This window comes from Zootoca vivipara, chromosome 11 (genome assembly GCF_963506605.1).
Source record: "Zootoca vivipara chromosome 11, rZooViv1.1, whole genome shotgun sequence".
In the NCBI taxonomy this organism is placed as follows: Eukaryota; Metazoa; Chordata; class Lepidosauria; order Squamata; family Lacertidae; genus Zootoca; species Zootoca vivipara.
The window spans coordinates 61,259,477-61,275,432 of record NC_083286.1 but is presented as its reverse complement, the minus strand read 5'-3'; the positions used below and the strand labels follow the sequence as shown (position 1 = coordinate 61,275,432).

The 15,956-nt window shown below is 45.8% G+C and overlaps 1 protein-coding gene across 1 annotated transcript in view; it reads right to left on the bottom strand.

Moving 5' to 3' along the window:
* DNAI1 (dynein axonemal intermediate chain 1) overlaps nt 1-15,956 on the bottom strand; it is a 137,098-nt gene that overhangs the window by 20,362 nt on the left and 100,780 nt on the right. Inside the window, exon 19 of the mRNA XM_060280401.1 lies at nt 14,053-14,238. Within this exon, the coding sequence (XP_060136384.1) occupies nt 14,053-14,238 (186 nt within the window). The remainder of the gene's footprint in view (nt 1-14,052; nt 14,239-15,956) is intronic.

Genomic DNA, 15,956 nt, shown 5'->3' with positions numbered 1-15,956 from the left:
ACTAGCCCAGGGCAGCAAAATGTTTGTCAGCTTTCCCTGACAGAAAGAAGCATCGCAGCCCGTCAGAAAATGGAACAGTGCTGTGCAAAATTATGGAAACTCCCCCGGTGCCAGCACTGAGAAGCTTGGTCATCACATGCTACTTGAAAGGGATCCAAAAGGGTGAGTTGTTGTTTTTTTCATGAGATCAAGAGGTTAGAGAAGATGTATGCTTAGCAATACTGGTGCAGCAGACCCAAATTCTTAATCAGTAAGTCAGCGTACGCTGGGTCAAATTCACTGAGCAGGCTGAAGGCACAGCGGAATTAAACACTCTGAATCTAATTCATCTTTGAACTGAGGTGGTGCTCTGAGCACCTGATCAGAATATTGTTCTCCTGGCTATGCTAACAGTGTGGACACTCGATATGATATGGCATTAGATACCATAATCTGTAATTTGTCGTCAGCCAATAGATTTTCACCAGCTATTCCTGCTCCCGGGTCTCCCCTTCATCTCCATCACCTGGGGCATTGCATAACATTTGCATGCTCCAATGTATATGTATAGACTCTTCTGAGACCATATAGTGGCTAAGATATTGACAGTATTTGCAGAGCACCCACTGGCTGACCTTGGGCCAGCCATTCCACCAACCATGAAATGCATCACAGGGTTGTTGTGTAGATAATAATAATAATAATAATAATAATAATATTTTAAAAAATTATACCCCTCCCTCCCCTCCCAGGGCGGCTAACACCAAATATAAATGACAATAAAACGTAATAGAAAAAACCAATTAATTAAAATATGGCTTAAAATACAGCTTAAAATGCAGTCTCATTTAGTAGTAGCCCATAAATCAAGACCATAAAAACATCATATATTCACCCGAGCCAGCTATCCATGCTGGTCCTACATGGGCCAGCAAAAATGCCAAGGGAAAATTTATATACCAAATCCTATATAAGGGGTCAGAGTGAGTCCAAGCCGAAGGCCAGGCAGAACAGCTCCCGCAGGGCCCTAGTGTCTTGTGCCAGAGCGTTCCACCAAGTCGGGGCCAGTGCTGAAAAGGCCCTGGCCCTAGTCGAGACCAATCTAACCTCCTTGAGGCTCGGGACCTCCAAAGTGTTGTTATTTATGGACCTTAAGGTCCTCCGCGGGGCACAGAGGAGCAAACAATAACAGGCATCACCCTGAACTTCTGGAAAGAAAAATAAAAAAATTCCTTCAGTAGCACCTTAAAGACCAACTAGGTTTATATTTTGGTATGAGCTTTCGTGTGCATGCACACTTCTTCAGATACACTAGAAACAGAAGTGTCAGACCCTATATATATACAGAGGGTGGTGGGGGTGGGTGGGGATGGGAGATGGGCTGATGGGAGTGGTAAACCTGTAGATGGGTGTTAATGGTTAACACCCATCTACAGGTTTACCACTCCCATCAGCCCATCTCCCATCCCCACCCACCCCCACCACCCTCTGTATATATATAGGGTCTGACACTTCTGTTTCTAGTGTATCTGAAGAAGTGTGCATGCACACGAAAGCTCATACCAAAATATAAACTTAGTTGGTCTTTAAGGTGCTACTGAAGGAATTTTTTTATTTTGCTTCGACTCAGACCAACACGGCTACCTACCTGTTCTGGAAAGAAGAGTGATATATGAATACATATCTGTGGCAGCGGATGTGGATTTTAAAACTATCTCATCCCCTTTTTGAGCTGTGTTTTCAGAAGGAAATCTTAGCAAAGTCAAAGAGAGAGACCCAAAAAAGAAAATAACAGAACACCACTAGTCATCACATACAGCTCCCAAGTTAAAACAGTACAACGCATCATCAGAGATCTACAGCCTCTCCTGGACAATGACAGCTCCCTTTCTCAAGCTCTGGGAGGAAGACCTTTCATTGCCTACAGACAGCCACCCAATCTTAAACAACTCCTCACCCATAATAATACAACCACCAGACTTAACATGGACACTGGTACCAGAGCCTGCAATAAACCCAGATGCCAACTTTGCTGCCACATACACCCGGACAACATCATTACTGGCCCCAACAACATCCAACATACCATCTCAGGACTATTTAATTGCTCATCTTCTAACATTGTGTATGCCATCAAATGCCAACAGTGCCCTTCAGCTCTTTATATTGGACAAACAGGCCAAACCCTACGCCAAAGGATAAATGGACATAAATCTGACATCAGGAACCATAAGACAGAGAAACCAGTAGGAGAACACTTCAATCTCCCAGGAAATTCTATACAAGATCTCAAAGCAGCTGTTTTATTACAGAGAAATTTCAGGAACAGACTGGAAAGAGAAGTTGCTGAATTGGAACTCATTACCAAGCTTAAAACCATGGAGCCACCTGGGATGAATAGAGACATCGGATTCTTATCTCATTATGCATGATCAAGCTTTCTTTAGTGCCTCAGCCCTTGCTCCCCCCCCCCAGGACTAATTGCAGTAATCAGCAGTCGTTAACAGCCATCTCAGGTTTACCACTCCCATCATCCCATCACCCATTCCCACCCACCCCCACCACCTTCTGTATATATATAAGGGTCTGACACTTCTGTTTCTAGTGTATCTGAAGAAGTGTGCATGCACACGAAAGCTCATACCAAAATAAAAACTTAGTTGGTCTTTAAGGTGCTACTGAAGGAATTTTTTTCTATTTTGCTTCAAAGAGAGAGAGAGAGGGGGGGGAGGGAGGGAGGGAGAGGAGAGAACAGTTCAGGACTGATTTGGCACAAGCAGCCCCAGCAAACGCCACAGGTTTTCAAAAAGCATCACACACAGAGAGCGGCAGGTATTTTTGCCTGAGGCCCAAACACACTCCGTGCTCTGGGCTGGGCGGCTGAAGATGCTGCAGGCTGGTTCTGCCTGCCAATTGCTTCTCCAACCCTCACCTGGGAGGCAGGGATTAAAATGCATCCATCGACGTCAGGATCCAGGCCCCATTTCTATCAATGAGAGATTTGCCACTGACTCTGGGCCTAACTCAAGGTGCAATCCAAGCCTCGCGAGAGGATGCAGAGCAGAGAAGCAGACAGGGGAGGGTCCACGGGCTTCCCCATCTCCCTCCCGGTTGCTTCCCTCCCCTGAGGAGCGTTTGGCAAGGGCAAGCCAAGCAGCCACCTGGAGCAGGATCTGCTGGAGAGGGGAAGAGGGCTAGAGGGCTGAGGTCCCAGGATTGTCCTGCTCTGTGGTGTGGAAAGGCATGGCCAAAGCCCGGCTGGGCTGTAAGGCAAAGCAAGGTTCAGATAGGTCACTGAGAAAAACAGGATTCAGGCTGGATACAGGATTCAGGCCATGCTGCTCTGGGGAATACAGAGTTTTGAGTTCTGATGTTCTTCCAGCAAGGAACAAGCTGAAACCTGGAAACCAGTGTGGATTAGTGGTTCGTGTCAGACCAGGACCTGGGAAAGAGCAGGGTTCAAATCCTCCCACTCAGGCAGGATACTCACTGGGTGACCTTTAGCCACTCACTCAATCTCAGCCTAACCTACCTCACAAGGTTGCAAGGGTTAAGTGAGAAGGAGCAGATCCATGTCTGCCAACTGGAGCTCCTGGGGAGGAAAGTTGGGATATAAATGCAACAAGATAAATATGTATAATAAACTCTTGTGCAGGAGCCACAACTAAGGCATCCATGACAGATTGATGCGCAACCAACCTCTACTGAAAACCTCCAATGAAGGCGTTCTTCCTGCTGTTTAGTCGGAATCTTCTTTCTTGCCATTTGAATCCATTGGTTTAGATCCTGCCCTCCGGAGCAGCAGAAAGCAAGCTGGCTCCACTTTCTATGGAGGTTTCGTGTCGTTTGAGATGTGCTCTGCTTCCTTTTATGCACACACACTCATTTCTTTTTGGTCCACTGTTGCCTGTGCTCCAAGCGGGCTTCCAGGTTTTTAAAATAAATAAAAATTCCTTCAGTAGCACCTTAAAGACCAACTAAGTTTTTATTTTGGTATGAGCTTTCGTGTGCATGCACACTTCGTCAGATACACTGAAACAGAATCAACCAGACCCTTATTTATATTGGGGTGGGGGTGGGGGTGGGAATGGGTGATCGGCTGGTAGGAGTGGTGAACCTGTTGATGGCTGTTAACGACTGCTGATGACTGCAATTGGTCCTGCGGGGGGAAAAGCAAGGGCTGAGGCACTGGTTGATTCTGTTTCAGTGTATCTGACGAAGTGTGCATGCACACGAAAGCTCATACCAAAATAAAAACTTAGTTGGTCTTTAAGGTGCTACTGAAGGATTTTTTATTTTATTTTGCTTCGACTCAGACCAACACGACTACCTACCTGTAACTAGGTTTTTAAAACAATGCAAGAGGTGGGGTGAAAAACCCCCTGCCAAGCTCATTTATCAGAAATGGCAGAAGTGGGATAACTGCACACACACACACACACACACACTGCCAGCAGAGAGCCTTCGTTCAGCCTGCCTTCAGCTCTCCACCCTCAGGGAGGTGTGATCCTGCCGACTTCAACTAATGAATTGCAATCAAGATTCACCAGGTTTGACTCAATACAGTATAGTCATTGCCCACATGCAGCTGCAAAAAATTTAAAGGGCAATCACACATAAGCATATGCTCCTCCAACTATCAGGGTATTTTGTTTTTTTTTAAAGGCATTTTTACATCACTGTCTTGACTGGATCGGATTTCCAATCACTTCTTAATTGAACTTTTAAAATGCTCTCTGCTAATGCTTGCTTTTGATTGTGCATGAAATGTTTATGGAGTAGTTTCAACACTTCAGAATAACCTTATGAATATCACATCGCTGGGTGGGAGGTGGGGGTGGCTGGCTGGGACCCACAATTCTGGGGCCAAACACATCCTCTGCAGTTTCTTGCGCTGCTCCAGGCAAATTTCTCCCAAGGTTGTTCACTCCAGGTATCAGAGCCAGGCTGGAGAGAAAAGCACCTACCACAGTGGGAAACTGTGAGGAAACAGGGCAGAAAGAGGCTTAGCTCCCCTCACCCAACTTTCCACAGCCCTGGAGCTAAGAGCTAACCTTTACTCCTGGCTCCTCAGAACAGTTAGCACAGCCTAGAGCCAATGGCTGGAGAAAAGTCGCTCCAAATGGACACCGACCCTGAATCATCAAAATAAGGCATCTCAGAGTCAAGTCCTGCTACAGCCGTCTTCCCCTTCTCCAGTTCTGGCCCAGAATGAACTATTTCTTGCCAGTGTTTTGCTTTCTCACTTTGTTTTTTGTGCGTACGTGTTTAAAAAAAGCACAAAACATCTCCTCTCCACACTCATTTTCTTTCAGTTTCAGGTGGAGAGGGGTGTCAGGCATCTGGGATATTTCCCCCACCCCCCAAGCGCACAGGCCCTTTCTTCTATTTATGGAGACAAAAGTTTGTTATTTCCTCTTAGATGAAATGAAATTTCCTAATTAAAAAACAGCTCTGTTGAAACCGGATTCCTTCTCCCAGGTGAAAACAGCCTCTCCAATTTGAGTGCAAATGCCTACCAATTTATCTCCCCCCCCAATGATCCTATTAAATATTTAACTGCATTTGGGAAGCCAGAGGTGCACTGTGCATCTGAAAACATAGACACCCCCATTTCTGGTTACTGGTGCAGAAGAAAATAATTTAGCAGATGAAGCCATTTGGACTCCCATCACTCTCATTTAGAAGGAGTTGAGCCCCTCCGTCTTCCAAGGCCCTGATCGTTAGAAAAGAAGGCAAGCATGGACAATCTCTCTTTAGGGAATCTTGCAAAATGGAACAAGAGATGCCCTCTGCTCTTGAGAGCACCTTTTCCAACCCAAGGCTGAGTGATAGCAGCATTCAGGCGCTCCACAGCTAGGGTTTCAATATCTAAGAGACTACCAAAAGTCAAGGGATGTGAATGCCAGTTCAGGAACAATGCCTTCCTTCCCCCCAGAGCACCTGTTACCTTTCAGCCTCAGTCCACCCTTCTATAAAATAGGAATATTAAAGATCAGCCTCAGACAGTTGTGAGAACAAGCAAGATAAACTTTCAGTATCACCATCCTAAGCCTGTTTACAGGGGGGGAAGTACCACTGAGTAAGGATGCTTCAAAAAATGGAAGAATTTAGGCAGGTCAGCACACATTTTTTTCAGGACTTCTTTGTTCAGGGAGGGCTAAGGCATTGGCTTATGTGAAGGGGCTACAAAGAAAAGAGCTCAGAGCCTTAAGGAGGGACAGGAAGGAGTCTAGGATACAGGAGCTGAACAGTGTGTGTGTGTTTAAGGCAGAAAGCCTCTAACCTTAGGCCCGTAATCCACTTACTACGGTATATCCAGGCCACAGTACGTGACAGAAAGCAGGTGTACCCTAGGAAAGTGTCTGCTCATGAGATCTGCCCAGGTAGCAGCAGATGCTCCCAGAAAGCGAGGCAAGACACTGACTCTGTGGGAATTTTTTTTTTGTTTAAGGCTGCAAGGTCCCCCATCCCATTTGTGCTGGGGGAAAGTCCGTCCAACGGCTGACGTTGCAAACCAATCCACTGAATCTTCTAAAAACATATGGGTGTCTGCTGAGAGGGGACCCCTGCTCCATGGGGTTAAAATGAACCTTTTCTATGACCCTTCCCTTCCACATCTGCCAGGCACAATTGACAAGGAAGATATAGCCACAGGAAACAAAATGCAGAACCGTTTTCAAAGGCAAGTCTCATGGGGAAAGCCCTGCGGGTTGAAGAGAACATGGATGGGTGCAGAGTTCTCATCTGGTCCGTTATTTTAGGGAAATCCAGTATCGAGGCTCGAAGCCTTAACCGCCTGCTCTGTATTCTAAGAGCAAGTTCCACGGAGATTCATCGCACTGCAAGATGGCCTCCTGCTGGCTGCAACACCTTATCGGAGACACCAGTTCTGCTAGTGTTTCCTCTGAGGAAAATATTCACCTGAGGTGACACAGACAGACAGACAGACAGACAGACAGACAGACAGACAGACAGACAGACATGCCTGGCACCTGCCCCAACAACAGCCACATTGGTCAGAAAGCGCTCACACCAGACAGCAAGAACTTCAGAGAAATAACACTGTAAGGATATTACTGCCATTAAATATATGCTTTAAGGCTGGGGTGAACTTGAATGTCTACCCCTCCGCCACTGAAGTTTCCCCACAGCACACAACCAGTCTGTGATTATCGTAAGAACAGAGGAAGAGGCTGCTGGATCAGACCAATGGCCCATCTAGCCCAGCATCCTGTTCTCCCAGTGGCCAACCAGATACCCGTGGGAAACTCAAAAGCACAAGAGCACTCTCTCCCCCTGAGTTTTCCAGCAATTGGGATTCAGAAGTATTGTTGTTTCCAACTGTGGACATTGTTGTTGTTTAGTCATTTAGTCGTGTCCGACTCTTCGTGACCCCATGGACCAGAGCACGCCAAGCACTCCTGTCTTGCACTGCCTCCCACAGTTTGGTCAAACTCATGTTTGTAGCTTTGAGAACAGTGTCCAACCATCTCGTCCTCTGTCGCCCCCTTCTCCTAGTGCCCTCTGTGGACATAGAACATAGCCATTGACTGTCGTCTCCTGCATTCATTTGTTCAACCCTCTTTTAAAGCCTTCTAGGTTGGTGACCATCAATGCCTCTAGTGGGAGGGAGTTCCACAGTTTAACTACGTGTTGTGTGAAGGAGTTTCCTCAGTGGCATTCATGTCATCACAGTGGATGGAGTTATAAACCTCCGGCTTTGCTCCTGGCATGAAACCGCAGGTGGAGTTGACAGGCAGCGATTCGCAAAGGATTCCCAGCCAGAGCGGCCATGCCTGCGGCTTTTGCTGCCATGTTAAACCTATCAGATGCTGAGTCTTTTTGCTGGATTCGTGTGGGTGGGGGGTGCTGGACAAAGAGGACGCGGTGAGGGGGTGACAGAGCTGTCCAGAAACAGAGGCTGCTGTTAAACTGTTCTCAGCGAGGAGCAGGGAAGACATTCCTGTCGCCCACAAGGCACACAAACAACTATCAAAGGAAGGTGGAGAGGGACAAGGGGCAGGAGGAGCCCCGGGGAAGATTGCATCTGCCAAGCGCCCTACTCTGCCTTCTAGCAGAACTGAAGGAGAGCCTTCAATCAGGCTGATGGGTGACTTTCAAGAATGCAGGAATCTGAAGAGGCTTTTGAGGGAGGGTCCTGAGAAAGAACAGAACAATCTGCACTGCGGTGCTATGTGTGTTTACTTGGAAGGAAAACCCAAGTGAGTGTGCACAGGATTACAGCTTGAATTCAGGTGCTCCCAGAGATGGGCGGGAGTTGCAGCAGCTGCAGAGAATCAGGTTGGGGAAAGCATGTCATACCATGATCTTATTTATTTCATAAAATTATTGCACTGCTTGATTGTAAAAAAGCAAAAACAAAAGAACCCAAAACACACACATCAAAGCAGTTTTACGAAAAGATAAAAAATCAAAATCAGGGGAAAATAGCAATACATATCCAAAGCTAAAATACTGAAACGGATTAAAATTCACACCAGCATTTCTAGGCATCAGGGGAGGCTTGCCCAAACAAGAATGTTTTTAGCAGGTGCCAAAAAGAATACAGTGAAGGTGCCTGCTTGATATCAATAGCCAGGGAGTTTCAAAGTTGTTTAACAACAACAACAACAACAACAACAACAACAACAACAATTAATTGATAACCCGCCCATCTGGCTGGGTTTTCCCAGCCACTCTTCAGGCGCTGCTACACTAAACAATCAAGTTCTTCCAAATGTGGAAATTGCTTTGCAAAAAAAGGCATACAAAAATGTGCACATTGTGAGAAATTTGCATTAGAATGATGATAAAATTTCACTAGGGCTCGCTCAAAAAAAGAAAAGAAAGAAATTGCAAACTAAGAAATGAACTCAAACCTGGGGGTGGGGGTGGGGGGCAAATGAGAAACTTGGAGAAACAGACATTGGCAAATTCCCCCATCCCTAATCTGGCCCACGCCAGACTTGAATTTACGCCCCTTAAACTAGAGTCAGATTCGCACAGTGTTTTGCTGCTGTTGTTTGCCTGAGGAGGGCAGGATGGAATGCACATCCTACCTGAGAGAAGTTCCCTAAAGAACCGAACTTCCAGTCTGGCGCTGAAGGAAACAAAGACTAGGAAAGTCCCACACGAGGAACCTCTTTGGAAATAGCTCACCATTTCGCTAAGCGCCATTTACTGAGCATGGGATGAAGTTCTGCGTAACACACTGGTTCAAAATGCCATGGCACCGTGGGTGGCAAGCCCATTCATCTCCTGGTTGCCAACAGAGAATGTCTCTGGCAGAGAGCATGCGCTTCCTTTGTAATTACAGATTCCCTCCCATTCATTAAGGGATCAGTCAGACAAGGCCCATGCGCAAGCCCACCCCTTAGATTAGCCTGTAGATCACAACTGCTGCTTCCCCTGCGGGAATCACTGAAATTCCTCGGCAAACGCCCCTTTAAGTGTAACAGGCAAGCGAGACCAGAGACAAACCGCTCCGTAATGACACTGGGAGGAGCATGCCACAGCTGTGTCCCTGCGAAGCGAATTTTGTCTCCCTCCAGCTGTCGGTCTCTCCAGCTTCAGCTGCCCTTGCTAACAATGCACAATGTCATATTTATCCTCACCATTGGAGGCAATCAAGAAATCAGATAAAGGGTCTATAAAAAGCACTCAAGCTATTAATACCTGTATGCAAGGGAGAAAAGTGGGACTAAAACAAGACAGGGAGGGATTATTCCTGGCCATGCTGCGCTTACCGTAATTTGTTACGGTTTATAGCTGCTGGATGCCAGACAGTTTTTTTCAAAAGCGCCAGAACCCAGATTTGTCTTAATATCAAGCACTGGCAGATATCGCATTGTTTCCGCACCTGCGAGATGGCTGGTTCATCTTGCTCAGTAATGCCTACACTGACTGGCAGCAGCTCTCCAGTGAGTGCCTCCCCACTTATGAACCAGCCCATCCATGTGGTCTTCATCAGAGGCCCCTCCCTGTGTGCCCCTCCTGAGGAAGGGGCAGAAGGTGGCCACAATGAGAACAGGCCTTTTCAGTGGTGGCTCCCCGTCGGTGGAATTCCTTCCCCAGAGAGACACGCCTGGTGCCATCCTTGCCAGTCTTTGGGCTTTTTCTTTCCTTTGGGAATCACCTTATCTCCCTCCAATGGTGGTGCTCATCTTTTAGTGGGGTGCGTAGGACTTGACCATATTAACAGACCCTCCAAGTGTCCCTACTTTCCAGGGACGTCCTTGATGTAGAGAAGCTGTCCCGGTTTCTGATTGGATCCCTGAATGCCCCACTTTTCCTTAGGATGTCCCTATTTTCATTGGAGAAATGTTGGAGGGTATGGAGTTATCCAACCCTCAAGCCGTCTGAAGGCAATTCTGTATAGGAAAGTTTTTTTAAAAAAAAAGTTTAATGTTTTATTATGTTTTTATGTATGTTGGAAGCTGCCCAGAGTGGCTGGGGCAACCCAGTAAGATGTGTGGGGTATAAATAGTAAAATTATCATTATGGAATGAGACGTCCCTATTTTCATTGGAGAAATATTGGAGGGTATGTATTAATATGTTACTGAATGAATATTTTGTATTGTTAATTATTTTAATTCATTTCTGGCTTTAAATTGTTTGTATTTGTTGTATTTTATCTTGTTGAGTTGCTTTGAGGTTGTTGTTTTTTTGCTTTTCGACTGATAAATAATATTACCACCACCCCCCTTTTCATTGTTTTAGGCCTCATCTGGACTTCCTTTTGCACTGTGTTTCCACAAGTCAAAACTTTGAAACTCAGTGTCGGAGTGTTTTTATTTTTGTCTCAGCATGTTCCTTGGGAAAACCCACATTTTACCACTGAAATGGAGCAGACGGCAACGGGATTTTCTGCAGACTGCTGATGCAGTGGTAAATTGCAGATTTCGGTGGGGAAAGCTTTGGGACAAAAACAAATGAAGTAACACTCGGATACAGAGCTTTAAAGCGCAGATCTGTACTTTGAAAGCACAGCGAAAAATAAGTCAGGATAAGCCTGTCAGGATATATATATGTAGTATTTGTTGTTTTCGTAAACAGCTCAGAGACTGTTTCAGTATTCCTGTATACCTGTTGAGTATGCTGTGGGTTGTGAACTTTCAGGTTGCGTACTCGGCGGACCCGGAAGTACCGCTCAAGAAATCCTGGCCATCCTGTCTGCTGCTTTTAGACATGACCTGGACACCTTCCGAGCATTGTACCAAAAAATTTGATTGTACAGTGGTGGGACTACGAGGATCAAAACTGCTGCTGAAAAAATGAAGATCACCACGAAGGAAAAGATGATTTTTTTTCCCACAAAAGGATAAGCGGAATACCCCTCCTTTGAGGAGGGAGCGACAGGAACCAGCGGAATTTCAGATTACCCACAAGGAGAAAGACAAGAACAACCTAAGAAGGGGAGAAACTCAGGGGGGCCTTATGGATGCCTGGAGGGCAAAACATTGGAAAAAGGGGGTGGGATGAAGGGAGAATGGGTGTGTAATCAATAGGATGGATTATTAGGATTAAAACTGGACTGCTGACCACGGAACTTGCTGGATTGGAGGGAGGTAGCCGGAGATTGGGGAATTGCTAGAGTGTAAAAGAGATTTGATTATGGAAAAAGTTTAAGCTAAGGAAGTTTATTGAGGGGGAAAACTAGGCAAGGGAAGAAAAATTGGATTTGGAATTATAGGGATTAAGAGATTGGGCAAAAATGATAATAGTTAAGTTTAAAAGTTTTATGATGAATAAAAGTAATTACTTTATAGATAAGGAAACTGTTAAAGAGGATAATAAAGGGATGAAAACCGGGGAAGGGGGGAAGTAGGGGAAGCCCACAAAATATGGTTTAGTAATGTTGATTTGAAAAAGATTATTTTTGGTTTTATTTTATTTTTATTTTCTTTATATTTTCTTTTTTGTCGTTTTTTCCCCTACTTTTCCCTTTGTATTCTTTTTCTTTTTCCTTTTTTAGTATAGATTTTTTCTTTTTGGTATGAGAATGGATGGTTGGGTGGTTGTCTTCCTGCTTTCTGCCCTGACCCCTTAGAGCTTTCTGGTGGCAGGAGGGGGCTTTGGGGTGGGGGAGGGGGAGGGGGACATAAACCCAACCATAAAATGGACCACCTTCAACTGTTCGCCTGCATGGGATTCTCCTGTGGCAGGGGAGGGCCCATGGAAGGGGGGTGGAAAGAAGGTGGAAAATATGTTTATGTAAGTAGCGTTTTTGTAATCTGTAAAACTAATAAAAAATTATTTTAAAAAAACACACAAATCTGCTGCTGAAACATGAAGCAGCTCTCACTTAAAAGAGAAAATCATTAAGAATTTACAATGAGCAACAATAGAGATGGGGCTTACGGCAGAAGCCCCATTTGCATTCTGATGCATTATTTAGTCCAAACTACTTTTGAGTCCCTGCGAGGAAAAGCAAAACAAACAAAATTTGGAAAAAGAGATGTCGCTGCCAGCTTGCTGCATTTCCATGTTTTCTGTACTCCTGCCTTTTAAAGACCTCATTTGTGGTCACTTCTTTTTGCTAAGCCTAAAACTCTGCTGGCATCAGGCAGGCAGGCGCCTTCGCTGTACCCTTTTCGACACCGGCTAAAAACATTTCTGTTCAGACAAGCCTCCCCAGATATGGAGAACGCTGATGAGTTTTATAACCTGTTTTTAGTTTATCACTGATTTTAATTGCTTGACAGTTTTAAGTAGATTTGTATTGCTTAATTGATATTAATTGTTTTATTCATTTTGTAAACTACTTTGAGGTTTCAAAGGATAATTGCGCTTCCGAAAAGTGCAAACTAATAATAATAATAATAATAATAATAATAATAATAATAATAATATTTGTACCCCACCCATCTGGATGGATTTCCCCAGCCACTCTGGGCAGCTTCCAACAGAAGCTTCCAACAGAAATTCAAACATTAAAAACTTCCCTAAACATTGCTGCCTTCAGATGTCTTCTAAATGTCATATAGTTGTTTATTTCTTTGACATCTGAAGGGAGGGCATTCCACAGGGCAGGCGCCACTACCGAGAAAGCCCTCTGCCTGCTGCCTGGTTTGCTTCTCGCAGTGAGGGAACTGCCAGAAGGCCCTTGGAGCTGGACCTCAGTGTGCAAATGGAATTTCTTCTCTGTCTGCAGCCACCCTAAAGCTTGGTGGCTAATTTGGCCCTCGGGTTCCAGACTAGCAGCTACAACATGTCAATGTGAAAACCTCACTGTGTGTGTGTGTGTGTGTGTGGTATTTTAAACCACATCCTGCAGAGCAAATCATCTGCTTCAGCCTGTAGATCAGGGTAGGCAACCTAAGGCCCGTGGGCCACAAGTGGCCCACAAGCTGCCCCCGAACCGAGCCACCCACTTGGCGAGCCCCCCCCACCGCGCTAAACCGGCGCAGCGCGGCTCAGGGAGTCGCTTCCGCAGTGCCGGAAATCGCGTCTGTGCATGCGCAGACGCTGAAAAACACATCTGCGCAGACACAGATGCTGGAAATTGCGTCTGTGCAGACGCCGGAAATCGTGCACGCAATTCGGCCCATGGAGGGATGTCCACTGGAGTGAACCAGCCCAAGCGAGGTAAACTTGATGGCTAGTTTGGCCCTCGGGTTCCATACTAGCAGCTACAACATGTCAATGTGAAAACCTCACCGGGATGGTGGTGGTATTTTAAACCATACCCTGTAGAACAAATAATCTGCTTCAGTCAGTAGATCGGAGGTAGGCAATCTAAGACCCATGGGCCACAAGCGGCCCACAAGGGTTATTTAACCAGCCCGTGAGCCACCCCCAAACTGAGCCACCCGCTCGGCAAGTCGTCGTCCCCCCGCGCTAAACCGGCGCAGGGACTCGCTTCCGCAGCGCTGGAAATCCGCATGCGCAGGTGCTGAAAAACACATCTGCGCAGACACAGATGCTGGAAATTGCGTCTGTGCAGACACAGACGCCGGAAATTGTGCATGCAATTTGGCCCTCTGGAGTGAACCGTCCGAGGCGAGGTGAACCTTTCTGACCCCTTCTGTAGATGCTCCCTCTCCAGTCCAGCCGTAAACTGGCTTACCTTTGGCATCTTGCGGAGGTTGGGAGAAAGCTTCAGGCAGGTGACGTGCCCACGGTCATCCCCGATTATGATGATGGGGTAGATGGCGTTGAACTGAACATGGGTGATCTTGTTCCTTTTCTTGGCCACCACTGGCTGGTTGCAGATGGGTTCGTATTTGTTGACGCTCAGGTCGAAGACGTGGGCCTGGCGGGAGACAAAGGGGTTAAAAAGCTGAGGGTGGGGGAGCCAGGCAATGGCTGAACGACGTTTCTTTTTTATTCATACTTTTCATGTTTATACAATTCACTATATTTACAATCATTTTGACATTTCAAAACTTGACTTCCTCCCCCCTCTTTCTGCGGTCCCATAAATTTATTTTTAATATCTTCTGCATATCCATATTAACTTAATTTGCTCATTTATTCATCTTCTTTAAATATATACTCTTATGAAACTGCAGGTTATTACAAAAATCCTGCCAATGTTTTTATCTGTTTACAATTTATCAGAAAATATTCAATAAACCATTTTCATTCTTTTATTTAAAAAAAGTCTTGATTCCTTATTCTTCCAGTAAGTTTCGCCATTTCTGCATGTTCCATAAGTTTTTGTATCCATTCTTCCTTTGCTGGGACTTCTGCTTCTTTCCATTTTCATAGAATCATAGAATCATAGAGTTGGAAGAGACCACGAGGGCCATCCAGTCCAACCCCCTGCCAAGCAGGAAACACCATCAAAGCATTCTTGGCATATGCCTGTCAAGCCTCTGCTTAAAGACCTCCAAAGAAGGAGACTCCATTTTGAAGCAAGTAACATTCTTGCCGTTGAAGTTGCACACATGAATAAGTTTATGTAAAGTTTAGGTAGTTCTGTCCCTATAATTCCCCAAAGAAAAGTTTCTGTCTGGTTTTTGCTTTGTTTTTACAAAGGTTATTTTAAACAACCTTTTCATTTCATTATATATCATTTCCCACAGGAAATGGCTGAACAGCGTTCCTAACCCCCACATGTGCCGGTGGAGCGCGCATAAGCCCGTTATGCCCCGTTATGACCCTAGCCCTTTTCCCCGGCCACTTCTGGGTTGCACCAATGCGGTCGTGTGCTGTGGTGCACAAACTGGACAAGTATAAAATGTCCATTGCCTGTACAGTGAAGGCACCTGCCTGGTATCAATTGGCAGGGAGTTCCAAAGTGCCGGTGCTGCCACACAAAATGATTAAGTTCTTACAAATGCAGAATAGGTATTCTGTGGCACCTGCGGTAGTGCCAATTCCACCGACTGAAGCAGTGGACAGAGTGGGCAGATGTGGAGTAAGGCAATCTCATAGGTAAACTGGTCCCAAGTAGTTAAGGGCATTATATACTAATAGATATACTAATAGTAACACCTTGAACCTGGCCACCCACCCGCCCCCCAATACTGCACATCTCTTCAAAGGCCAAGGGATGCTCTCTTTTCAGAGTGCATTTATCCTTTGAAAACAGGAAGTGCATTAAAGAGGAGCGAACGGAACCAGGCGGCCATCTGTCACGGATGCTTCAGCTGAGATGCCTGCATTGCAGGGGGTTGGACTAGATGACCCTCAGGGTCTCTTCCAACTCTGCTACGATTCTGTGCTCCTCCTGCTGCTGGCAGCTGCTGCATTTGCACGGGGACAAGGACCCTATGCATCTGTGGCTGGAGGAGGCTGGCACCAATACAGGTCCACGGTGGGTGGAAGCACATCATCCAGAGACACCACCCTTAGTATCCCCCCCTCCCACTCTTAATTACCCAAGCTAATGTCTAAAATAATCAGGCAATCGGCTCTTAAGTGGAGGGATTCCTGCGGTGGCTGACAAATGCAGAACACAGACTTGCTGCTTCCGTAGCTCTCTGCTATTCGGGGCCTTGATGATACAATCAAGAGGGCCATGGA